This window comes from Buteo buteo, chromosome 9 (assembly GCF_964188355.1).
Source record: "Buteo buteo chromosome 9, bButBut1.hap1.1, whole genome shotgun sequence".
Taxonomy (NCBI): domain Eukaryota; kingdom Metazoa; phylum Chordata; class Aves; order Accipitriformes; family Accipitridae; genus Buteo; species Buteo buteo.
The window spans coordinates 23,599,408-23,624,592 of record NC_134179.1 but is presented as its reverse complement, the minus strand read 5'-3'; the positions used below and the strand labels follow the sequence as shown (position 1 = coordinate 23,624,592).

The following is a 25,185-nucleotide window of genomic DNA, read 5'->3' as shown; positions in this document are numbered from 1 at the left end:
ACACTATGCTGGTGTGATTTAACTTCCAACTCTTTCAAATATCAGACACGATACTGAGTATGGATCCTCAAACAGTGTGTGTTTGAAGTGACACCCCTTTTAGTTCAGTTTTACACACAATAACAGGAATATAATTGGCAAATACTCTGATCTTCAGTCAGTGAAGATCCAGAGCATCCTTTGCAGTACGCTGTGCCTATGTACTGCAGGGTCTCAATGTTTTCCCCTTTCTTTCCCCAGAGCTTTCCCCATTTCATTTAATCAACTGAAATCTGATCACTCTCCAAAAGCGACAGGAAAGGTAAGTGAATACATGATTCTGAACTCAGTCCCCAGGTAACGCTGGTGTGGGAGCTCTAGAAAGAAGCTAATGAAATGAGTTTAGAGACAGAATTGTGTAGCACCACCCTGTTTCAGCATCTCTGACCATAACGCTTAAAGACAGCTTCTTTACAACTCCTGTCCATACGCCATTGCTAGCAGAGGAAAGCATGCAGAAACTGAAGGATCCTCCTGTTTTATCTAAAAGGGTGAAACAGAGCATGTTCTCCCAGTCAATGGCTTTTCCATAGGAGTTAACCAAAATCTTCTGAGGACATACTGTGCTCTTAGCAGTATCTGATCAATAAATAGGACTTTCTGGATGGTCTATTAACTGTATCTTCATAATTATTTTATAAGATTATATTAAAGAGGCTACTTAAGTATTTTTGTAGTACAGACAACATTTTAATGAGAAGTTTGTTTTATAATTCAGCTTTTCCTCCCAGGCTGTAACATCTTTGCTGCAATTGGTTACTTTAAAGAATCATATCACAAAGATTTTTCAGTTAAGTAACAATAGAAGGTGGATGCTGATGATAAGTGAGCTAACAGCAGGTGAGCACCAGCATTTTGTTCATAAAACACCCAGCATCTCTAGGAAAGCATTAGGATACCTCTTTTCCAAAGCATGAGAATGAACATTGATCAGTGATGACTGTGTATTACCTCCAAGTCTCAAAAAAAAATACCAAAGTGGTGATCTGCAGATAAAGTATTCTCACTGATGAAGGGTCACTTCTTTTAATGGGAAGCACATATTTGAAATCAGATAGCAAAAGATGTATTGTTTTCTTGAGAAAAACTGACAGTGAACTCAGCTGAAGGTTTATAAAGCAAGAGTGAGTGGGCTCAATCAACAGAGTTTATACAACAAACACTTGGAGATAAAAATCAAGGCGAGGCCTTAATTCAGAAGGGATGTGCATTATACTCTCATTAGTGCACTGTCTAGTTGGATCATCTTGGATCAGCTCCAGTATGTCAGCAGCATGGGGGCAAACTCCTGTACATGTAGCAGCACTAAAATCATTGCTAATCAAAATAGCCTATTAAAACTAGAATGAAGATGTATACAGCATTCCTGCAGCAAATAGGCATATCAGAGTATTTTTTTCTTTGGTAACTTTAATTTATGAAAGTGAGAAAAGGACATTTCCAAGCATCAATTAACATAAGAACTATAGGTAGGTATGCAAGTCTCAGGGCTATGTTGTCTCGCCTTTCAGCACGCTTTGAGACACCTCAAGAACCACCTATGTAAAGGGTAGTCTTGTCTCTTTCAGGCTTTTAACTTCACTCTACTGTGTTGGCAGTTTATTGGACTTTTCTATCGATGTTGTTTGGTTAGGATGTTATTCAGGTTTCGACTGCTCTAGTTATTTCTAAATCTTAGCGATGACCGAGATCTATGACGTAGCAGAAATAAACTTATACTTCCCAACTGCCGCAGCTCTTCCCTAGGCAAGGCTGGGCTGTGCGGAGGAGACAGCGTTCCCGTCCATCGGGTGCTGCGCACTGTTTTCTCCGTGGTGTTTCGTGCACGGGGGGCTGAATCAGCCTGGCTCCGGGGAGCATCCGGTCCTGCAATTTTCCCTTGGAAGAACCAGGAAGGATGCCGAAGGGCCCCAGCTGCTGGCGTGGAGGCTGCCTTGAGGTTCACCTGCTGCTTCTTCCCGGGTGTCCGGGCCAGGAGGAGAAGGGGTTTCGCCATGCCTCTGCTCCCCTCGCCCCACTCCCGGGAGCCGCCGCTACGGCTGCCCCGGCTGCCAGGCGCGGCCTGCTCCTCCTGCGCGCCGCGCCCAGGGACGGCGGCCCCGCCAACGCACCCGCCGTTCCTCCCGGTTCCTGGCACCGCGTGCCCCCTCTCTCAGCAAAATGTTGCGAATCTCGGCGTTTACGGGCACCTTTAAAGACATCCGTAACTCCCCACTCACTTTCCTCTAAGTGCCGCCTCCCATTTAGAGACAAGGTGACCAAAACTGGAGGCGGTGCTTCAAAGCGGGATATTAACGTGGTAACATCCTACTTCTCCCTGTAATACTGTCTCCCTGCTCATGGTCTCCCCTCGGTTCCCGAGGCAACAGCACCTTTTCCTTAAATTACGCCCCCTTCCCCCCCGTTCCTTCCCCTCGCACGGTGCTGCGTGCGGCTGCCCCCTTCCCCCGGCAGCCCGCTCCCGCCCGCAGGCCCGAGCGGAGCCGCCCGTCAGGGGCAGCGCCCGGCGGCCCGCCCGGCCCCCGCGGCCCCGCCTCCCCACGCCTCCGCCGTCACGGCGGGACGGGGCGGGAACGGGCTGGGGCCTGGCCGCTCCTCCCTGCCCCGCCGCCGCCGCCCGCCGGGTCGCCGGGGCCGGGTAAGAGCAGCGGGAGCTCCGCTGGGGCGCCGGGGGGGGTGCTCGCCGCCCGCCCCGGGGGAAAGGGGTGGTGGGGGCGGTGTCCGGCCAGCCGGGAAGGGGCTGCCGGGCGCCGGGAGCCTGTCAGAGGGCGGCGGGAAGGGCCGCAGCGGGCCGGGGCCGCCGCGCCCCGCGGGCCGCGGCTGCGGTCGGGGCCGCCGGGCCTGGGGCGAGCGGGGCGGCCGTGGGCGGGAGGGGGTGAGCGGGCCGCGGGGCGGGCAGGGCCCGGGCCGCGGGGCGGGGCGCGGTTCTGTAGCGCGGTCGGTCGTGTCAGCCTTTGGCTCGCACCCCTCCCCGTGGCACCCCCTGATGTCATGGCTTTGGGCTTGACGCTGGCCGCGATGCTCCAGAGAGGGACGCGGGGCCTGCAGCTGGTGTTTGTTTTACCGCAGCTTATGTCGGACTGTAGGGTAGGATGGTCACCTTCGCCGTAAGGAAACGCTCTCCGTGCTGTTCCAGATCCGAGGTGAGCCAAGGCACGTCGGCAGGAGGAAGGGAGATTATAAAAATCACCTATGTAAATAGCAAGCCCGGGCCTGGCGCATCGGGCCCCGGCCCGATCTTATCACTGCTTTCCTGGTGAGCCACTCACCGCTTTATTAGAAATGGGCACTTCTTGAAACTGTAGAAGGAAGTGGAAGGTTTCGCTCTGCTTCGCGTGAAGTGCAAGGCACTGCATCATAATTGAAGCTCAATGATAAAATCCCAGGGCGCTTATTGCCAGAAGCGATGTGCTCGTGTTGTGAACCCCTCTGCTGATGAACAAGCCGTGCAAAGGCAGAGAGCCGAGCTGGCAGGGCGAGCGGAGCCCTCCTGACCGATCATCATTCAGGCATGTGCTTTGCCGGCAGTGCAGCCCTTCTGCTTGGAGCTGAGGGTTTTGTGCAAGTGCTGTTAATAGAAAAGAAGGAAAAGAGGAGAAAAAAAGTTAAAATGTATTAAAATTAGAAGAAAGTGATGCTAAATGGTGGCATTGTTATAAACTGATTTGTATTCCCTTCATGAAGACATCTCTTATAGTCTTTTATCAGAATATTAACTAGCACTCTTCATGGTGGCTTACGTTGAAGTGAAACTCTTGCGGGGGGGTGGGGGGGGAGGAAAAAGAGAACGTGAGCTATAAGTAGCCATTAGCATCCTGGTAGGCCTCAGAGAGCCTCAGCATCCAGCACAATCAGATGTTTGTGCAAAGATAACTTCTCCCTCAGTGTACTTGATCTGAGCATTTGGTTCAAAGTGAACACGCTGCCGTTAGGGAGACTTGGGTGAGAACATGTCGCGTGCTAGATGTCCTGTGGTTCTGGTCCATCTTTGTTTTCCCATGAGACATTGTCTATCAGCAGCACAAGAAACTTGGCACTTTGAAATGGCCATCTCAGGTCTGTTTTCAGCCCTCTGTTCCCTCCTCTCCCCAATAATTCCAGTACCCAGTGTTCATTTTCCTATTCCTGCTTCATCGTCAGGCCTCTAAATGCTTTGTGTGCACCTAGGAAACATAATTCCTTTACTTAAGGCATTTCCCCAAGAACTAATATGTTCTCATAGGCTTGTGAAAGCTATGTGCTTCCTTCACCTAGTTCATTATAAATATTGGTGTGGATGAATCGGACAATGATAAACATAGTCCTTTTTTTAGCCATATATGCTGAGCATTGGTGATGCATTAGGCCTAATAGTATTTCAGGCTTCTGTGATTTAGTTTTCCACACTGGGCAGTTCTAAATGCCACCGCTTTAAATTACGTCTTTGTTGGACAGAATAATTTCTAGGGAAAATGACTAAAACACTGACCAGTGTCACATCTAGTATTTTTTTTTTTTTCTTTCAAAAAAAATACTTCTAGCTGTTACACAATGTGAGCTTGGTTTTGGTATATTTCAGCATGAGTAGTGTGGCAAGGCTGAGGGAACTGGGCAGAGAGGAATAGAAAATTACCTTTTGACATCTTTTATGTTAGTGTTGCTGCGTTAGAGCAAAGAAAGTTTTAAATAAGCTTTGCTTTTTCCTACCCTATATGGATTTAAGTTTGACTTCTCCCTGAAACTAGATTATAAAAGAAAATCTGGAAAACTTTTGTTTGTTTGTTTTCTTTTAAGAAGGCAGGAAGGATTTTGTTTTACTGCTATTTTGTTTGCATGTTTATTATGCTCCATAGTTGGGTTTGTATTATGGAAGCCCCCAGCCTGCCTTTGTGGACCAGGATTCCAGCACATTAGGGGCTGTAAAAGCACAAGGTGGAAAATACAGTCTCTGTCTCAAAATATTTTAGTCTAAGTATAGGGGGAAAAAATAGATAAATCCAGAAAAAACTTACCCTCCATCATCCCCACTAGAAAAAATAGTGACAGATTTAATGCTCACCTGTGTAGTACTAAGTCAGTTGCTATGAGTCGGTTATAAGAATCCCTCAGGTGCTGTAGCAGGGAGTACTTATCTTACAGTGTACAGTCTGGCCTTTATTCCAACAGCTTTTTTTTTTTTAAATATTAATTTTACCTGCTGCAAAGTTACTGCTAAAGTCAGCAGCAGATGCTGTCCAAAGATGGTAATGTGTTTCAAGTTGCCGTAGGTAGGTACCAGAGTCACTCTGTAGATGGACCTTGTCTCATCTCAGTATTTGGGTGGTAAAACCTACTGAGATGAAATAAATTGAGCAATGTTATATTGGAGGAATCTTACTAATCATGGCTGTTACTATGATACAAATTTTCTGTAGCTAACATTGTGACTGGCTGCAATTGTTTGTTGCCAAAGTCTTTCAGCAGTTTGTCATTTTTGCCTGTGTTTTCACCCTGCTTGAAGGATTTTGCACTTTTTTTTGGCAGTAGTTTACAAAGGAAGTCACATTTAGGAGCTGTTTGGGAGAAGCTTTGTTTCTGTGACCTTTATTTAGGAAAAAAAAATAATCACATACAAGAAAGCCTCATGACTTGTCTCTGGATATTTAAAGGCATAAAATCCTAATTCAGATCAGATTTAAATTTTCAAGCATTTCTATGGAATGCAGCATGTATTTTTTGCTTTCTCAAAGTTAAGGATCCATGTAAACATTTCTAGGTCCTGATGCTAAAACATTGCTTAAACAGTAAAATTATTGTTTAAGGGTTCTTATCCTAATGTGTGGGGGCAAGATTTATAGGAGAAGGAAAACTCTTTGACTGTCTAAATGAGAAAATACAAAATAGTTTAGGTGCTTATTAACTGTAGCTGTCTGGAGTCTGCAAGTGTTGTAGTTTAACCTCAGCCAGCAAGTAAGCACCACGCAGCTGCTCGCTCACTCCTCCCTGCTCCCAGTGGAATGGGGAAGAGAATTGGGGGGGGGGAGTAAAACTATTGGTTTGAGATAAGAATGGTTTAATAACTAAAATAAAATAATAACAATAATAATAAAAAATATAATAATTGTAATTAAAAGGGATGTAACAAAAAGAGAGAGAGTTAAAACCCAAGAAAAGACAAGTGATGCACAATGCAGTTGTTCACCACCTGCTGACCAATGCCTGCATAGCGATCGGCCCCTCCTGGCCAACTCCCCCCAGTTTATTACTAAGTATGACATTCTATGGTATGGAATATCTCATTGGCTAATTTGCGTCAGCTGTCCTGGCTATGCTCCCTCCCAGATTCTTGCGCACCTCCTCGCTGGGAGAACATGGGAAGTGGAAAAATCCTTAAGTTGGGGTAAGTGCTACTTAGCAACAACTAGAACATCAGTGTCTTACCAACATTATTCTCACACTAAAACCAAAACACAGCACTGTACCAGCTACTAAGGAGAAAATTATCTTGCTGGTTTCATCTGGGATAGTTATTTAGGTGACTGCTGCTGAGCTCTAACATGTGCTGTGCCTGTCATGGCACATCGTTTTGTCCTGATGGAGCTTTCAAGAATGGCACTGGGGAGCTGCTCAGTTGTGGAGTTCCCACTTTCTTGTCTCTGCATTTGGCAGTGATCTGGCTGGAAATAGCAAAGGAAAAGTGAATTTTTCTCCATGCCTGACAAACACCTTTCTAGAAAACAAGTTGATATTCAGGTTAATTTTTTGCTTGGGTATGGAGTTACAGTGTGATGCAGGAACCAGTTAATGTAGAAATTAGGAAAAATATATAGTGATCCTTTGAATTCCTTGAATTTCATGTATGTACAGAGAGGTCTTGCTTCAGTGAGTGTTGATGAAGTGTTCTGATTATTTCATTTGTGCCAGTAGACTCAGTTCTTCAGGCTTTTTTCAGTAGCTCGACAAGCCTAGTTGCTACTAGGTATACTCCCATTCAAAGACAGAGATGTTGAGCAGAAAATAAAAGGTACAATCAAGAGCTCACACCCAACTGAAACTTTTAGAGGAACTGAAGACTACCACAGATGTAGCTGTGTTCCACTTTGAATGCAAAGTGTACCTCTCTCAACTGCAGCAGGTTATTAACTTTACCATTTTAAAAGTTATGCAGGCAGTAATACCAAAATACGTCACAACAGAGTAGTGAAAAGAGGTAATTTCTATGGAAATTCAGAGTCTTGATGAATGGTCCTATCACCTTGGTATGGAAGGAAGTGCTTGGTGCCTGTGTCTGTTTTGTTTCCTGGTGGTTGAAATCCTAACCTTGTCAAAGCCATTAGCAAAACTCCCATTGGCTTCCCAAGGGCTCAGCTATCTGTGTTTTCAGAGGAGTTTGAGTAACTCAGCACTAACGAGCAAAGGGCGTGTGAGTAGAAGTAGGGTGTTCGTTCAGTTCAGACACCCATGTTGCTTTGAGAACTAGAATGAGGAAGAAGTTCAAACTTCCCGTTTAAACATAATAATAAACAAATACAATATTTTCCTTCTCTTTGAGCTCTTCAGTTTGTTTTTTCTTGACTTGGGGAGTTTGTGGTGAAGACTGGGAGGCAGTGAGAGCTGATGGCTGACCCCTTACCTCTCCTTCTGTCTGTTCCCCAGACCAGTAGCTTACCCCGTCACCAACCTGTATTATTAACATGCTTGGTAATAGTGTTGCTGGTGGAAGAATTTGTATGGAGTAAAACAGATGTGAATTTGCACTGCTGTCCTACAAATTTACTATAAATCTCAATTGAAATATGTGTGTTGATACAAAGAATTGTATAAACTATCAGAGATCTACACATGCAGGTGAAAAGCTAAACTGTATCCTGTGGACTTTGCAGTTTATCATCTGAACATCCTTTCATTATGTGTTGTGTCTGGCTGCCCAACTATGTAGCTAGAAAGTTGAAAAGCTCAAAGTCTTACCTATTGTACAATCTGTACATTTGTCAGTATAGTGCGGTGTAACTCGCTTAAAGATATGGTTAGATGTAGAAATTTTCAGGACAAAACAAGAAAGTCTATCACTACTTTTGTCAAGACTTGGATGAAATATTTTGTGTATATCTCTTGATCATAAAGCTGTTGCTGAGAATAGTGTTACAGGCAGCTGTCTCATAAATACCAATATGATGGGAAAAAAAACTATCATGAAGGACTATTTCAGTTAGTTCTGTAGCTTTTCTACACCAGGTAATTTGGTCTTTTGCTATCTCTTCTCCCGAGCAGCTGCATTTTAATGTTTAACTTTTAACATTAAATATAATATTTAACTAAAAAGTATTTTTAGCCAGTGCTGGCATTGTAGTTAGCATGCTCCTAATATGTCTAGAAATAGTCATAACTTTAAAAAGAAACAAACAGTGTCAACAGTTCTGAGAAATCTTCTTTTTCAAACTAACTTCTTTTAGGTGGTTTCTTTGGATTTTATGCCTATGATTATATTTTCTGCTAAACTGATAGAATTTCCTTACTTAGTTTACCAAGGCATAGAACCATTTTTTTGCTATAAAGTTTCCATGGGTTTGGTCTTACAGTACAAATTCAATGGAATATTGCCTAGAGTTTCCAAAAAGATCAAAGGTTGTTATGCCAGCCTCGGACCAGATAAGTGGGATTTAGGCTGGCTGACTGGCTGACTTCAGACTTTAGTCTGTGACTCAAAATATCTTGAATCTGCATGTGGTACAGACAAAGACAGGAAACAATACTGCAGAGAGCTAGCATGACTGGCAGGTGTTTGTGCAGCAACTACACAGAAGAGTGCAAATACACTCCTTGTCACCTTATCTGCAGTGAGGTTGTTCATTACTAGAGGATATGTTACGGCCTGAAGACTCAAAGCAGGGTTTGGGACCCTGCTACAGCAGCCATTTCAAAATCGTGCAGGGTTTGTCTTCGCAGTAGCAGCAGCTTGCTTGTCCGGCATAGGTAATGTAACCTGCAGGGCAGCAGGGGTGAGCCTGACCTCTGTAGTTATATTGCTGGTGAAGTTCTGGTGGGATGTTTCATGGGCCTGACCAGTGCAACGTCTTGGCAGCTCTACTAGAGATCATTTCATATCATAGAGATATGAAAACATCGTGTTGTAAAACAACCAGGATGTTGCTGTGCTGTATTAATACAGGCATTTCCGAAGGTGAAAGAAAATAATATTTGGCAACAAGGACTGTTAATTTTTTTTTTTTTAAATTAGAGTTCATAAGGACTTGTGTTTGCGAACTGTAGCACAGCTGGTATCACACTTGACATATCAGTTGGCCTTCTCATTTCCTTCTTTTCTGTTTAAACATTTAAATGTGCTTTCTCACTCTCCCTGAAATTGAATTTTAGCAGTGTCTGTTAACCAGAAGCTGACAGGCTAGGAGAAGAGGACATTGCTTGGAAGGCACATGGTTTGGGTTGAACAGTGGACGTGCAGGGAAGTGGTGACGTTAAAATGTTGAACCCATGAAGGTGACTGGAAAGAATGAAGTTAAGACTAAGCACAGCCTGGATGAAGTTGTGGGATTGTGTTAGATGCATGTATGCTTGATTAGTCTGCATTCTCACTGCAGAACAGATAAATGGATGGTTTTGATTTGCACGTGTATCCTAAGCTATGTCTTGTTAATTTAGATTGAGAGTACCTTTGAGCTTGTGCTGAAATTTGGTCTGTATGGATGGAAAGCAGGCTATATGACTCTAATAGTTACATGCTGTGTGATTGTATATGAGTGCTTTTAGGGCAAGTGTATTTGTGAGTATTTGTGTTGTAAGATTTTGACCTCCTTAGATAAGATACCATAGTTTTAGGTGCAAAAAACACCCCTAAAAATGTATTAGTATGACCAAGTTGTTGAAAAATGACTTCATATTGAGAAACACAGCAGCTGAAACAGGACAAATTGGCAATTCATAGAATGAAACTGGATTACAACTAAAACTGAAGTTGATACAAATGATTGGTGTTTAGAGGGAACTGGGTGCCTCCTTCATTCTGATAACTTGTGTGATATCTGCTGGGTTTTTTTCCAGTGGTTTATATATGCTAGGTTGTATTGGTGGGATGGGTGATACATGGTATGGAAATAACCATATAATTGGTTTGGGACATAGCTCATCAGAGGATTTGGCATTGACATTAAATGTACAGCTTCTTTCTGGAATGGCAACAAATGAAAATTCATACTTTTTCTTTGCTTACAGTGGGGAAAATATGTAAGAAGTTTGACAAAGGTTGTAGTTTCTGTGATGTAGCTGCTGTAGTGTAATAGCAGACCTTAAACTGTGTGTATTGCTAAGAATCTTAAGAGTTATTGTAGGAAATACAAAAAGGATGTCATATTCTTATTTAATACTTTTTTAAGAAAGTGTTCCCTTAAATTCCGTCTTTGAAGTACTGTGTTTTCGGAGAGGATAAATGTTACTATATGGAGTTTTCTTTAATCTTTTCCTGTGTATTCTTCTTTAGGATGATGAATACAGTTGTAAACCAATGACCAAGACATAACTCTGTTTTCTGGGGCGGGGGGGGCTTAGGTTTCCTTAATAGGTGGAGACTGTCTGACTTGTTCCCATCGTGGATGATCTTGAGAGCGAATCTACTCAGCCATGTCGTACAGTGCGGGTTTTGGGGATCCTAATCAACTAGCCCAACGCATAACTTCTAACATCCAGAAGATCACACAATGCTGTAAGTTGTATTTATGAATGTTTTATATAAAACTTTAATAATGGTGGTGTCCCCCATTTGAGGTTATTTTCTCAGATTCATTCATGGGAATTCACTCTTTGACTTCACCTGCTCGTTTGGCAGGTTTGTGGCACCCCGCACAGCTGAACCAGTCCTTTGTATATATGGTTAAGTGTGATTTATCCTGGGGAGGTACAGTATCACTCTATATTCACCAAACTAATAAATAATTAGTAAGATGGCTGCTGGTAATAAGCCAGTTTTGTCCTGGTTAGTTATGTGGCACCTTAAGATGGTAGGCTGAGATGTTTGCTGAGCAAGGATTGCTTCAAATATTTGCTGGAGCTTGAATTGTCTAGCAGGGACAGAAGCTATGGCCTTGCAGCTTGCCCTTGGAAGTACGTATTAGATATGTAAATAAGACTATGCAAGTTTTAATATACTTGGGCTTAGATTCATATCACCTAATTTTTTTTACCCGCATAACTGGGGTGTTCAAGTTAGAGGGAAGTTAGGCTGCTGGAGATTTCAGTCCTTCTCCCTTTCCCTCCCTTTTCCATTATATTTTTAATATGTGTGTGTATATATATATAAAGCAAATACAACTTCATCTCTCAAATTATGCAAGGTATACTGTTCATGAGAAGGGAGCTAACCATGAACAGCATATGGCTAGGTATTGGCATGCATGTTTTTAATGATGTACAGGACGTAGTGTGCATGCAGAAATGGGTATTTTTTTATTAAAGCTGCAAATGAATTCTGATCAGTTAAGTATGTCAGTTTTTTTAGTAAAAACTTTGATCTTTGTTTTTCAAGACAAGTTTTAAAAGTTGGTATTTGTAGCACAGATTGGTGGCGCAGATTGGCGTTTTGCCTATTTTTTCAGCTACATTTTGTATTTTTTTCCAGAAGGAATTTCTTTAAATCTCAATAGACAGGAAGAAAAAATTGCACTTTTGCTTTGTTGAAAAGTTTCTGTACATTGGGGTTGTCTTCCCTCAACCTAAAATTAACAAACTGGCTCTGTCAAAACCCTTATGCCTTATTTTCTAAAATCGGCTCAGTGAATTCACTCAGTCTCATGGCTTCTAACTTGGTCTTCCAGAGATACCTGCCAGCCTGTGACAGACACCAAGGTTATAAGATGTCAACCAAAATAAAAAAAAAAAAAGCATCAGTCTTCAGGTGAAAACTTAAAGTTAAATCAATGGCTGAAACTGGAGCATTGTAAAGACAGTCGCTGAACATAATTAACCATCTTGTGCTGGACTCAGCGAGTCCTTAGTCTCATCATGACTTTTCCATCTCCTCTCTTGCTTCTGCTGTGTCTCCCCTGCCCTTGTGACAAGCAAGGTATACTAAAACCAACATGCCCAGGCTTAGATGGAAGGAGATATGCCACAGGGGTTACCTGCAATCCTGTTCTCCTTTCCTTTTTGAAATTTAGTTGGCTAAAGTCTGAGCAATAGGCAAGTGCTTCTGCCCTTCCCAAGACCCAAGTCCAAATCTCTCTTAGCCCCACTGCGGCATGGTTTCAGAAACAGGAGCTTTGCTTTCAAAAACTCCAGCCAAGCACATTTCTAGGACTGGTAGGTACACAGCTGGATTCCATCCCTTGCTCTTCTGTAGATCTGACTGAACTGTAACCACTCAGTTACTCTTGTAGTCCATTCTCCTCTGGTGGATTTTATGAGGATCTGGATCCTATGGGCATGCTGAACATGCTTCCTGGACTGAGCTCTCTAAGGGCCTATGTACACTTTTCTAGCTATTTTGTTCCCATGTGTAGTACCTGTCCAGCTTTCTGTTGGAAGATGTGAGCTGCAGGAACTTCCAGGTCAAATGGGGAAAAACCTGCAAGCTTAGGGAGCTATAGAGCTAGTCAGCTGCTGAGGAGGTGTCTCTTAGACTGCAATTTATGATCTGGGTTAGGGAGGGAGGGAGTGGGAGAGAAACAGGAATCTTGACCCTAAATCCATATTTTGCCTTCTAAGCAGTTGACTTGATTTTGCACTTCTGTCCAGAAATGCTTAGCACTTGTGAGATGTGTCAACAGATTTGAATTGTTCTTGGTTAACCTGGAGCTGTGTAGATATTCTGGTTTTCAGAGCAAGATTAATAGAGTAAGAGAGTTTGGTTTCAGATTACAGAACCATTTCAGGAGGTCCCTCAAAACCAATTCACACTTCTGCTAAACATGCAAGCAAACTGTGAATACTACTACAGAGATATAGATGAGATACAGATTAGTTGAAAGGAAGCTGGCTCTTCCAGCTAGAAGCTGGCCCTTTAACTTGTGGGAGAAATAAAGAAGAACTTCCGGAATCAGACAACAATGTGCTGCCAAGATTTCATAATATACCGGAGTTTTATAGGAAGCAGCATTGGTCGGAACAACAATTTTTATTGTAACATTTCTTCAAGGTTGAATTATTACACACACACAGCCTCCAAGTAATAAATTTGATCTGGTTCTTGATTAACTCTTTTTAATATGCCATACATATACAAGATGAAATACATATATTAATACCTCACATTTCATAATGCATCTACGTTCTGCTGCTGTCATATTAATACTTGTGATCCTTACCTACCTTCTTTCCTAGTTCACATAGCCCACTGTTACTGATTGACAAGCAAAGTTCACCTCTGTGCTGGTTTAGCACACCTTTATTTAGCACACCAATAATTAAATCAGTTGCAAGATAGTATTTTTTTTTGGTTTGGGTTTTTCTGTGGTAATGGAAGAGGACCTGTATTTGTATCAGGTAACAGCTGGGTTAGCTTAGCACCCTTTTAAATTTAAAGAACAGATTCTTTTGATCTGTTGATCCAATCATGCAGTTAATTGTTATGTTGAAGGTGTGGTAGAATTGTAAATTGCTTCTACCTTGCCTGAACCACTGGTGACCTACTACAGTAAATGCTATCAGTAGTGGGCTGTTTGAATTTCTTTCGAGAGGGTCATTTTTAGGACCTTGAAGATATAATTGAGCTAGCTAATGGGAAGCAGCATATGCTGCTGTCTGCACTCTGAGCCCTCTTGGAAACTTACGCCAGGAAGGCACCTATATGTGTTTGGGATCCCAATCCCCAGAGCATTCTGTGAAAAGGAGGTTCTTACAGCTGTTCTTTAAACAAGGATCTGTGCTCTGTTTTGTGTTTCCAGCATTTCTGCAGAAATAAGTGATTATAACATCACTTGGTAACATTTAGGGAATGGAGTCTAGTTTCCTCAGCCTGAAACTCATGTTTTGCTTATCAACAACATCTCTGAGCTGAGATTTAGGGAACTAGTCTGCAGACCGTTTCTCGGTACCTTTTGTTAAAACTGTTCCACTGAGCAGCTGGAATTGCAAAACTTGGTGGTGAGGTCAGCAATACCTGTGAGCTGCAGCTCACTAGTTGGTTTCAGGTCTGTGTTAACTGTGGTGAGAAGTAGATCTGCAAACAGATAGGGAAAATTCAGATTTAAATAATAAAACCAGAGAAGTGTATAATGAGCTTTGGCACCCCTTAGGCTTAGGCAGCTGCTAAATTTCTGTGTTACTAGAACACAACTTATGATTAAGGTTTGAAATTCTGTCTGTCTGGAATCTGGTCCAAAGTAACTCTGATTCTCACTCTAGGCCTATCTTGTATCTGATCATAAAATCTAGATGACACACATTGTGTTGGACTTCTGAAATGTGAATTTAAAGGTGGTTGAGGTTTGTCCCTAACTTTCTGAATATGGAGAACAGAATATAGGGAATGATGCAGGGTGTAGAGCTCCAACCTGTCTGGGCTTTGCAGATGGAGAACCTATTATCAAAGTGTTTTAATCAGTGTTTGCTGAAGGAGCAGTAGTTCCAGAACTGGATTTCATAGGTTGCACTCTCACTTATGTGGCAGCTTAATGGCAGCTGCTATTAACTTGAGAGAAATCTCAATGCCTGCCTTCAGTATTTCCTTGAAATATTTCCTGTTGGTCACTTATTTACAGCAACTGGATAGCAAAGGGATGAGTATGATGCACAGAAACAAGGTGAGCTAACAAAAAATATTTCTTTGTGACAAAGCAAGTCCTGTCTGCTTACAAATCTGTATTTCTATAAGGCATGTTCATTTACCATACTAGGCATATGCCTAGTAGGATGAGAGCATTGAGTCCCTATTGTGATTCCCCCCACCCTCCTCCTCTTCTTGAAGAGCATGTAACGAATTGTACAAGAAGAAATCTGGTCTTTCAACAAATGGAAAGATGAAAGTAGAATAAGTAAAACAAACAAAAAGCCTAATTTAAACACTTTAAAATACGTTAATTTCAGACTTCTTACGACTGTGAAGATGAGGGGGAGCAGTTCTTTGAGATCTGACAGTTTTCTGCATTTTAAAGAATTGATTCTCTGTGTGAAGCAAAAAGGGGGAAAGCATTTTGTTTAAAAAGATGTTCCTGAGAGGGAGCAAAATGGGAGTTGCATTCATCTACAGGGACAACTCCAGAGTTGTAAGAGTAGGAAGGGTATGGTTAGAGGAGTAGGGGCCTTTTCTACTCAGCTGGAAAGATTTGACTCGTGTCTCTGACAGGAACTGTGCAAGAAGAAGTAACCAGTGGTGGTTTTTCCTCCCCCCTCATACTTCTTCTCAAGTCTGTCTCCTATGTGTGGGTCATTGAGGAAGCAGACTTGTATGACTGTTTTGCCTTGCTCCTAGTATACTCTTTCTAGCTACCAAGTATGTCACTCAGTGCAATCCCCCAAGAAAAGCAAGAATGATACAGGCTGGATAGATAACTATCATGTCTCCCCTGGCATCTTAAGCCAGGGTTTGGGAGCTGTTGGTTTAGAAGCAGTGTAGATTGCTGCCTTTTGCTTGGGAACACAGAACAAAGCCTGGCGTTGATAAAGTACACCCAGTCTTTCAGTTTTAGAGAATTTCTGGTTTGTAATCAAACAGTTACAGAACCTACGCTAACTGAAGTGAGGCATTCGTATTCCCTCCCTACTTCTCCCTTCCCAACTCCTCCAGCTTATAAAGGTCATGGCAGGATTTTGTATAGTGGTAGTTGCAAAGTCAGTAAGAATGGCATAATCTACCCTTGCTCAGTATTGGCAAGGTTAGTGATAGAGTATTTGCCTTGTTCATGCACACTGAAAATCAGCCCAGCTGGAGAAACATATGCTCTGCATACTGCAAGATAATAAAAATAAAATAAAATTCAGTAGCCACAATCCACATATGGCTGGAGGGAGTCTGTATGGCTTTGAGAGGTTCTTTCTCATAAGTGCTCTTGCTTTCTGCTGACTTTCTTTTCTGGTCATTAAGGTAGCACAAACATCAATTCATACAGAGCACGTTCCCAGAAGGTCAGCTTCAGCCAGCTGAGATTCCTCTGTCATGTGATACGTCTCCTGTGACAGCAAGATTGTCCAATTTCTGTTGCATCCCAAGTTTTCAATAAGCCAGTATTTTTGCTGGATGTTGTTAAAATGGGAGTTGAATTACATCCATTATATGAGTTTCCCTTTCACTTTATGTGACTGTAGAAAATAATAAACTTAGATTAAACCCTGAAGAATATTAGATTTCTGATATATGCCTCTTTGTTGTGGTTTAAGCCTGGTAGGTAGCTAAAACGTTCAGCAAAACAGGCTGAAACTTTAATGAAAAACTATGTCTGCCACTATGTTTGTATCACTAGCAGATGTGCATGATTATACTTTAGCTAAAGAAGGATACAGATGGGCAAGTGAAAAGTAAATGAAATTGCTGAAGTGTTGAAATCAGAGCCTGTATGAAAACAAAATTCTGTTTTGTCTATATTTAAAGTGCGGTTTTGTACAGGTGTGGTTTTAAAGCAAATAGGCTTAAAGTAGAGCTTGTTGAGATTTTTAACGATGATGTTGTCAGAAATTTCCAATTAGCTGCAGTTAACCAGAATTTAACTTTGTGGGAACATACTAGTTGGAACAGATCTTTTTAATTATTGTTGCTGTTGTCAGGAAGGTTTCTTGGATTTAGGATGAAGTTTCAATAAAACCTGGGAAAGGCTGGTTATTTAGGGGTTTTAAGTATCCATTACGGTCCTCCACATTCCTTTTTGTGGGCTTTTCCAAGCTGAGGAATTGAACTTGAATCTGCTATATCCAATTCATAACATGAATATGGAGGATAATAGGAGGAGGAATTCAGATATTTCAGGTCTTTCTAAATGCCTGTCTTTCTGCAACAAGGTGAAGTCATGAAGCCCACAGTTCTTTCAGAAATAAACTATTTCTGAAAACTTCAAGCGTGAATTATTTGCATGCTGTTCCTAAAGGCTTTGTTCTATGTAAAGTAGCATATATATTTAAGGTATTATGCCTCACAGATTTGTTTATGAATTTGGAGAGTTTTGTTAATATTTTTCTATGTTTTGCCTTGTTTGTTAAAAATATTTTGGTTCTACAGGAAATGCAATATGAAATTGTGTCTTATGTGGATGACATTGCACAACAGGGACAGGGAATTATTTATGCTAGTGGCAGAATAGAGTGAAAAACGTGTCTTCCATGTACAACCCAGAGCGCTATTTGTGTTAGTATGTGCAGGAAAGGCAGAATTTTCCTTGTCTTAGACTGTTTTGCTCTGCCTTAGTTAACTAGTCTGGGGGCGACGGGGACAGAAGAGCTCTGTAAATTAAGCCATCTCTAAATGGAAGACATTTAAATAGCAACTGTAAAAACACTGTGCAATTTATAAATACAAGGTGACCAGTGAAGATATCCACAATTTGTCTGCAACTGTTGCTTTTGTTGTTGGAGCAAGTATAAATGGACTCACCTAGACAAGTTAACTTTTTTGCAAACCAGCCTGCGTTTGCAGCAGAGAGAGGGGAAGAGAAGTGGCTGGGGTCCTCATGGTCCTTCCCATCTCTAGAGAGTTTCATTTCAGTGCCTCTCTAAGGTACTTAAAATACCTATTCCAGTTCAATTCTGTTGGATTTTCCCCTTTGCAGACAGGAAAAGAGGAGATTGCATGGCAGTTTGATTATCCAGAGAACCCCCTATCAAATCTCATAGATTACTGCTGTGCAGGAGGCTGCACTGCACTTAGGGCTCAGAATAAACCCAGGTCAGTGGTTGATTGCGAGTGACGCCCGGAGTGACAGCTACTTGCTTGTGTCAATCAGTCTGTGATGTGTTGCATGTCTTTGCTTTTGTGTTAGCTCCTGAGTTACCTTCCTGTGTCAATGACTTGACCTTAAAAAAACAAGCTTTCTTCATGTAGGTGGGCTGGGTTTATGGTGTTTGTGCAGCTACTGTTTACTGGAGAATCATGCATCCTTTTCATAACTTAACAAGCTATTAGTATTCTTTAGAGAAGTGTTCAAACTTCGGGGTTTTAGGGAGTTACCAGCAATGTTTTAGGATATGAATATAAAGTGATTGTAACTTGATTTAATGACTTCCCCTTGGCTGAGCTGTAATAATTGATCACAAGATCAGTTATTGTGCACTTAAACTGTGTATTTAGTGTGCTCTACGCCCACATTAGAAGAACAGGCACTATTTCAATTTCGCTTCACAGTGTCCTTGAAAGACCATTATAGAGGGTAGTACACTAGAATGAAATAATTACAACAGCACTGAAAAAACTAGAGGCAGATCCTGAACTCCAGACATTGTTACTGATGTTCCTGGTCACTTTGGGGAATGATTCTATTTAGAAATGCTAGAAGCTCTAATAAAATCCAACAGGAAAGGGTACAAGACTTGATGTTTTCCTAGTCTTCCATTCTTAACAAGTCTTCAGTCCTTAGAGCTCTGAGGACAATCTTCATCCCCATCCTCATTTTATTTTCTCCTTCCCACACATACTTCAGCTACTGTTTCTCTGTGCCAATGTATTATCCTGTTTTAGAATAATCAGTGTTAAACACTGAGTTAAGACAGAATAAAGCAAATGACTTAAAACCAAATTACTGAAGTTATACATACTTGATTCCAATTAGGTGAGCTTTTGGGTGTGGGGGTGCTTTTTCCTACGCTGGGGTCTTTTGCCTGGTGTCCTGGATTTGATTCCTCTAGTGAACTGTCACTCTTGGTTAAAGTAGAATTAGCAAGGTGTACAGCACTGGCATTTTGATTTACTTAACATTTTAGTGAGTGTGAACTATACTGGCAGCTTTAAAGAGGCACTTAACGCTCATACAGAAAACTTCAGTCTGCTGAATTTATTGCAACTACATTAGGTTGCTATATGTAACAGCTTTTTATAAAAGATTGATCCAGAAATGTTTTCTGCAGCATCTGTCCTTCTTTAGTCTAGTATCCTCAGTTGAAGTGCAGAAGGAAAACACATTGAACTGGATTTGAATAAATTGAGGAAGTCTGTTGTCCCCAGGCAAAAGCAGTTAGAACTGGTGTAATTTTTACAAATAATTCTTCTATTCCAATAACCTGCTCTGAAGTGACTCTGAAGTTTATTAGATTCCACACAACTTAATCTGTAACTGGATGTGCTGTTTGTTGACTCACTTGTCCTACTTGTTTCCAGCTGAACGTTTCTTCATAGTTACCCAACCGGTGGCAGCGCGTGTAAGGTCTTTGACGAAGCATTTCTGAATGGCGACTGTGCTGGTGTTGTATTCACTGTTTATTTGCTGTATGAAGCCATAGCTGAGCTTGAGCCTCATGTGGAGCAGACTTTGCATTGGTGCACACAAAGGAACACTTTGCTGATTCTGTTTATTCTGCTTGGGCTCAGGAGCTAGGAAGATGACTGAAAATCAATGGCTTTAAATCCCCATTGTTAGTTTTAGTCCTGTTAACCTTAGGCAGTGACTAAAACCCTATCTGTCCCTTTTTAAGTAAAAGACAGGGGCATGGAGAGGGCCCTCACCATTACACTATTAATATTCAGGAGCAGCTGTAGCTGCTGGTTGGAAAAGTACCCTGCTCGTTCTTCCCATGACAGGTCCCAAGCCTTGCTGTTCTGTAAGGCAGGTTTCATTGTACTTGCCCTGCCTGCTTGTCTGGTTCTTGTCCTCTGCAGTACAATGTCTCAGTGTTTGTTGCTCCTGTTGCTGCTGGTGTTTTTTCCAAGCACACCCAACGGGTGCTGCATTTCCTCTGCATTTCCTCATTTATGAAATTGGGTGATGTGGTGGATCTGGCTTGGACGGTAGGACTGAAGGGAGGTGCTGCTGCGTGGCTGTAATGTGATCTTGTGTGATCCAAGTAAGTAGTGAGGTTCCAGGCTGCAAAGGGGTAATAAGCAGCACTCGTTAAACATATTTTTTCCCCTAATTTCATGCTTCTATGTTGTGGCCTTCCTTTTAGAACTCTGAGGATTATGTGTTGATTCACCTCACTCTCCAGCTGTAAAGCAGCAACGAGCTTGATCATGGCCACTTGAAGTTTGGTTTTCCAAATGCTAAACAGAATGGAGGTTGAGATAGGAAGACAGATGACTGTAGGTAACCTGGGAAAGCTTCTGTGGTTGGAGTTACTGGCAAGTCTTCCAAAGTAAGACCATCCTCAGTTTCCCTTGTCTTATGCTGGGGATGAACATGGTGCTTGGACACTTCTCAGTCCTGCCAGAGAAGGTGCGTGACCTACAGTTCACTCTTCATTTCCCTCCTCTTAGTTCTTTGCCTTTCAAACATTAGGATTTTACTGAAGGGTTTGGAGGGTTTTTTTCACCTTTTATTCTGCAACAATACTGTGGTGTTACAGCCTGTGCAGTGATTACTAATTCTCAGTTGGGGGTAATGCTCTTTGCTCCTATGTTCTTAGAGGAAAGAAGTTGTTTACATTTTGGTCTTCGTTGTATTGTATTAATTTATTTATCTGTATCTTTAAGTTTGAAACTTCCTGTGTGATCTTAAACTTTTTCATGTTCAAGGAGCAGAAGCAGTAGTTATGTCAACGTGGATTTACTTGTGGTAATGGAACAGCTTTGCAGAGCTGGCTGAAAAACAAGGGAAGATGAGGAGAATGAAGATGAAACTTTCTTCTTTCCCAGCCAGCTAAAAGTGAGCTGTTAAGCAAGGATAATGTGTGATCCAATATGTGAAATATATTTTTATCTATGGAAAAAATAGTATGTATTGCAGATCTGGCCAGAACATGTTTCTTAAATACTCCTACCTGTTAAAAAATGTAAATATTTCCACTGTAAATCTCACTACTCCTGTAACTCATGTAGAGAAAAGGAGGCCTTTTATACGAGACAGTATTAGTATTTTCTTCTGTGCCCCTTTTTTTTGTTCCCTTTAACTGGAGGGAGAGCTTCCACTGACTAGAAGTGGAACCACTGTTTGGCTTAGTAAAAGTAAACATGTGCTGACTCTTAAATAATTTTCCCTGTAGAAATTCAGGTTAGGCCTTAATTGTTTCTCTGGCTCATCATTAACCGTGTCTGACCTGTTCCAGAGCATGTGACCAGTCTGAGAGTAGCCGAGTAGCTTTCATCAGCTAATAGTTATGTATTACGAGATCTAGATTAGGAATGCTGCAAAGACAAGTGAAATGTCTTCTTACTAATACGGTATTGCTTCTTTCTAATACAAGACTAATTTTCAGGTGGAAAAAGTGAGATTCTTTTCTTTTGCATGCGAGACAGCAGTTGCTTGGAGAAAATGCATCTTGCTTGCGTGAAATTGTACACCTTGCTTCCTGCGCTGCGCAGTTCCAAAAGGGCTTGCCTTCTGCGGTGGCTCATTGCCAGCCCACAGCTGGCAAGGTGCTGCTCCTGCAGGGTTGTAGTATGAGCCCTGAAAGAGCTGTTCCTCTTCGTTACATGCAAACATCTACCCTGATCTTCAGTGCAGAAGTGGCTGCAGGAGTTTGCGTGCCCCTGACAGAGGCTGTTGCCATATCCTGGTGACTTCGGTGAAGAACGCCTGTGTGCACACAGTGTGTGCCCTTTGCAGCTCCTGAACAAAGTCTAGCAGCTAGCTGTACATACCCAAGGAACCTGAGTGTCAGACTTTGCACTGAAATGGTTTAAAATCATGCACGAGACCCAGTCAGCCTCTGTTACAGGATTGGTAATGCCCAGAAGGACAGGAGGGACCTCTAGTAGTCGTATTACTCCTGTTTTTCAGAGCTGCTTGGGAAGTTGGAAGAATTATGAAGTGGGGAAGGGAAAAACATGAAGGGTGAGGTAACCTAGGAACCCATCAAAACTGTGCTCTGATCTTTGGTCCCTGACTATTACCAGTATGTTTGCAGTGCAGAGCTAGGACTTTGTGAGTTGGGTCTAAGTCTTTGGCTCTCCGGGACAGTTGAACATTACTGATGGATTGAGAAGCACCAAAACAGCTGCCGGGTGCCTTAATGTGCCAGCCTGAGCTCCCTGCACAGGGGCAAAAAGCTGGTTAAACAAGGGAGGCAGTACCTTTATAAATACCACCATCACCACTGAAGCTGGGAACTTAGGGCGCTCTGTTTTATGAGAAGTAATCCCAGGTTTCCCTTAGTTTTACTCTCCCCCTTCAGTGGCAAGAGCCTCTCCCTGCTTGTTTCCCAGATGGGGCAGTGGAAGGACCCAGCAGAGATGTTTCTACAGTCTAACCTTCAGGAGGAGAGGCTGAGGCTACCCTGCATTTCCCTTGAGGAAAGGAAGGGATATTGACTTTTAACTAAGCAGTTTTGAAGCCAATTCTTGCTTTCAGATTCTGTAAGATCTCTGTGTGTGCGTGTCAGGGGGAAAAGACACTTCACCTCTATGGTCCAGGTGGTAATGTCTTAAAGCCTATTTTAAATTTTGTTTTTATCAATAAAGTTGTACGAGTTCATGAGTCTGGACAAATGTCTGTGATTCAGATGGTTTTGTGATTATATGTATAATATTATGTCAAATGTCTGAATGAGTAATAGCTACAGTAAGAAATCTGTAAAAAAACAGGCCAAACCAAAAGAATTATGAGCCTATAAAAAATAAAATTTTTAGCCTGTATACACTCCAGCATGTTTATGTTAATATGAAGGAGTACAAAGGATGGATTTCATTAACTCGTCAACCTGCAGGTGTGTACTGTAAATCAAGATTTCAGGAAGGTCAGCTTCTCTGCTTCCTGTGTTATACTGGTCCTACCAACTTGCTTTTGTTTTTTTTTTATGAAGATAACTTCAGGAGTGCTGCTGAAGACTGTTGGCCAAAATTTACTTTTACTGCTCTGCCTTTTTTCTGTTTGCTTACTTGAATAAGCAATGTTTCACTTTTCAATGCGGTATACTGCATATGAACAAAAAATTGAAAAGAGAAATGCTATTTTTTTTTCTGGATAATATCCTTGTTGTAAAAGGTTAAGGTGGAAAATGCTAAATTATAGGGAGTCCAGAAAAAATTATGTCAGTTCAGTCCTTGGGGTCTTTTTCTTTATTATATTTTAGTTTTTCCCCTTGAGATTTGAAAGCCTGTTAGAACTTTGCTGTTTTGATGCATACGTACAGACTTCTTGGTAAAAGGTGTTTTAATTTCGTGCTGAATTCTTGAATCACAAGATCTGAACTGGGATGAACTTCTCCCTGCCTGGAATTGTATAGCTGACTAGCTACGCGGTGCTGGCTTTTAATTTCCCCTCAATTATCTAGTTGTGTTCAGTTGTAGAAGTAGGATAAGTATCTAACTAAGTTAGAATGCAAATTTTTTCACTATAGGCTTTGTTTCAGAGAATTTTTCGAGTGAGGGCCTTTATTTAAAACACGAACCTGTATTTACTTTATTTGCAGTTAAATAATGCACCTCTAGGTGGCGGTAGGGCACACCGGTACTTTTTCTGTCTGCAATGCAAACAGCTGTTAGCAGAGTGCTTGCAGTTTGTTTGGGTTTTTTTTAATTCTCCCTGTAAAAGTACATACAGAATCACTGAGCTCCTTGGCCCTTGAATCAGAAGGGAGAATGCCTTGGAACAAATAAAGGATAATTTGCGTTCAGTTTTATAGATATTAAAATGTCACGCTGTTGAAGATAACACGAGCCGGTTACCTTTTTGTTTGTTTGTTTGTTTTAAAACAATGCATTATACTGAACATAAGAAGAAGGCTTAATTACCCCAAGTCGGTATTTATCAGTTCGCGTGACCACCCCAGCTGCCCAGGAGAAGCACAGTGGGCTGGCCGGTTCCCCGGCCCCGGCATGTTGGAGGCCTCCACTGGGCAGGGAAGGGCTGATGCTTGGTGGAAGGTGGTGACTGTAGGCAAAATTAAAAAATTGTCACTTATGTTTTGCTGCTTTCCAGCTCAATTAAAATACAAGCTGCGTGAAACCCATCTTACAGTGCTGTTCCCCTCAATAATTCTTTTAGCAGCTTATGTCCACTCAATTCCCCCAAAGACTTCTGCCTTGAAGTATTTGATTTTTACCTCATGCAAAACTTGGGTACTAACTTTCCCCTTTTTTCATATCTTTGTTACCTGGGTATGCACAGCAGGAATTGGCTATAGCAGTTGTCGACATCGGGACGTTATGTAAAGCAGTGTAGAAAATCCAATATAATCTAATTCACTGGAGACTTGTTATGAAACAAAGATTAGACTTAATATTATTACTTAAAATGTTCTAAGACATTCCAGTTTTATCAAACTGCTTAGCATAAGTCATAGGTAACTTTTGTCTTGCAACTGAAGTTCTGTCTGTTACAGATCTCTTCCACGGTATATGGAAAATACTCTTTCTCTTTTTTTTTTTTATGGTTTTCTTCATTACTTACAGATGCTTTTTACAGCAATTTAAACTGTATTCAAGAAAAAAAGATAGCGTGCTAGTGAAGTGAGGATCCCAAGTACTATACTGTCATATTTTCTATTGCCTGTGGTATACCAGTTTGCCTGGGGAGGGCCACAAAAATACAGGGAAGAGAAGTCTACTCCTAGCTGAGATCAAACAAAAATAAGTTATTTTGCATATGTATTCTTTCATTTTAGAAGATGTGAGGGTTTTAAGCTGAGATAAAGTATGTCAAGGATATTAGTTTTGCAGTGTTATAAACTGCATATCCTTGAAGCGTCTGTCCATTTTTCTCCTTGCTTTCTCATGTGACAGTAAAATACATTAAGCTGAAAATAAGGCTCAGATGATGTGTCACTTCTTGCAGTTCAAAACTAATATATGAAATACAAACCACCAGTGATTTTTAAGTGTATCCCACATTTAAAAATGTGAGGATCTCAAAATTACAATTTAAACCTGGACACCTTTTTTTTTTTTTTTTTTTTTTTTTTTTGGTTAATGTACCTTAAGCCCATGAAGGCTTTGTTGCTGTCTCTTCATTAATGCACTGGTTCTGAGATATTTGTGTATGATAATGTCATGGCAGTCTTTCATATGGCTTTCCAAAATGGCATGCATAAAATATGATTAAACCAGAATAAGAATTGTACTGCTTATTTTAAAAATTAATATTTAAAGGCTTGATTTATATTTATTATAGTGAAACTATTAACTGATCTTTAAATGGCATGTTTCTACCTAGGCACTTGAATACATTCCCA

The 25,185-nt window shown here is 41.4% G+C and overlaps 1 protein-coding gene across 3 annotated transcripts in view; it reads left to right on the top strand.

The window, feature by feature from the left end:
• The first annotated feature begins 2,562 nt into the window (after positions 1-2,562).
• The window catches only part of STX7 (syntaxin 7), a 34,759-nt gene continuing 12,136 nt past the window's right edge, over positions 2,563-25,185 (top strand). For 2 of the 3 annotated variants that reach the window (XM_075035726.1, XM_075035729.1), the window contains exons 1-2: positions 2,563-2,677; positions 10,561-10,714. In XM_075035726.1, coding sequence (XP_074891827.1) covers positions 10,633-10,714 — 82 coding nt within the window. In that variant the 5' untranslated portion in view covers positions 2,563-2,677; positions 10,561-10,632. Of the gene's footprint in view, positions 2,678-3,108; positions 3,183-10,560; positions 10,715-25,185 lie in introns of all 3 variants that reach the window. The other variant, XM_075035728.1, reaches the window with a different exon arrangement.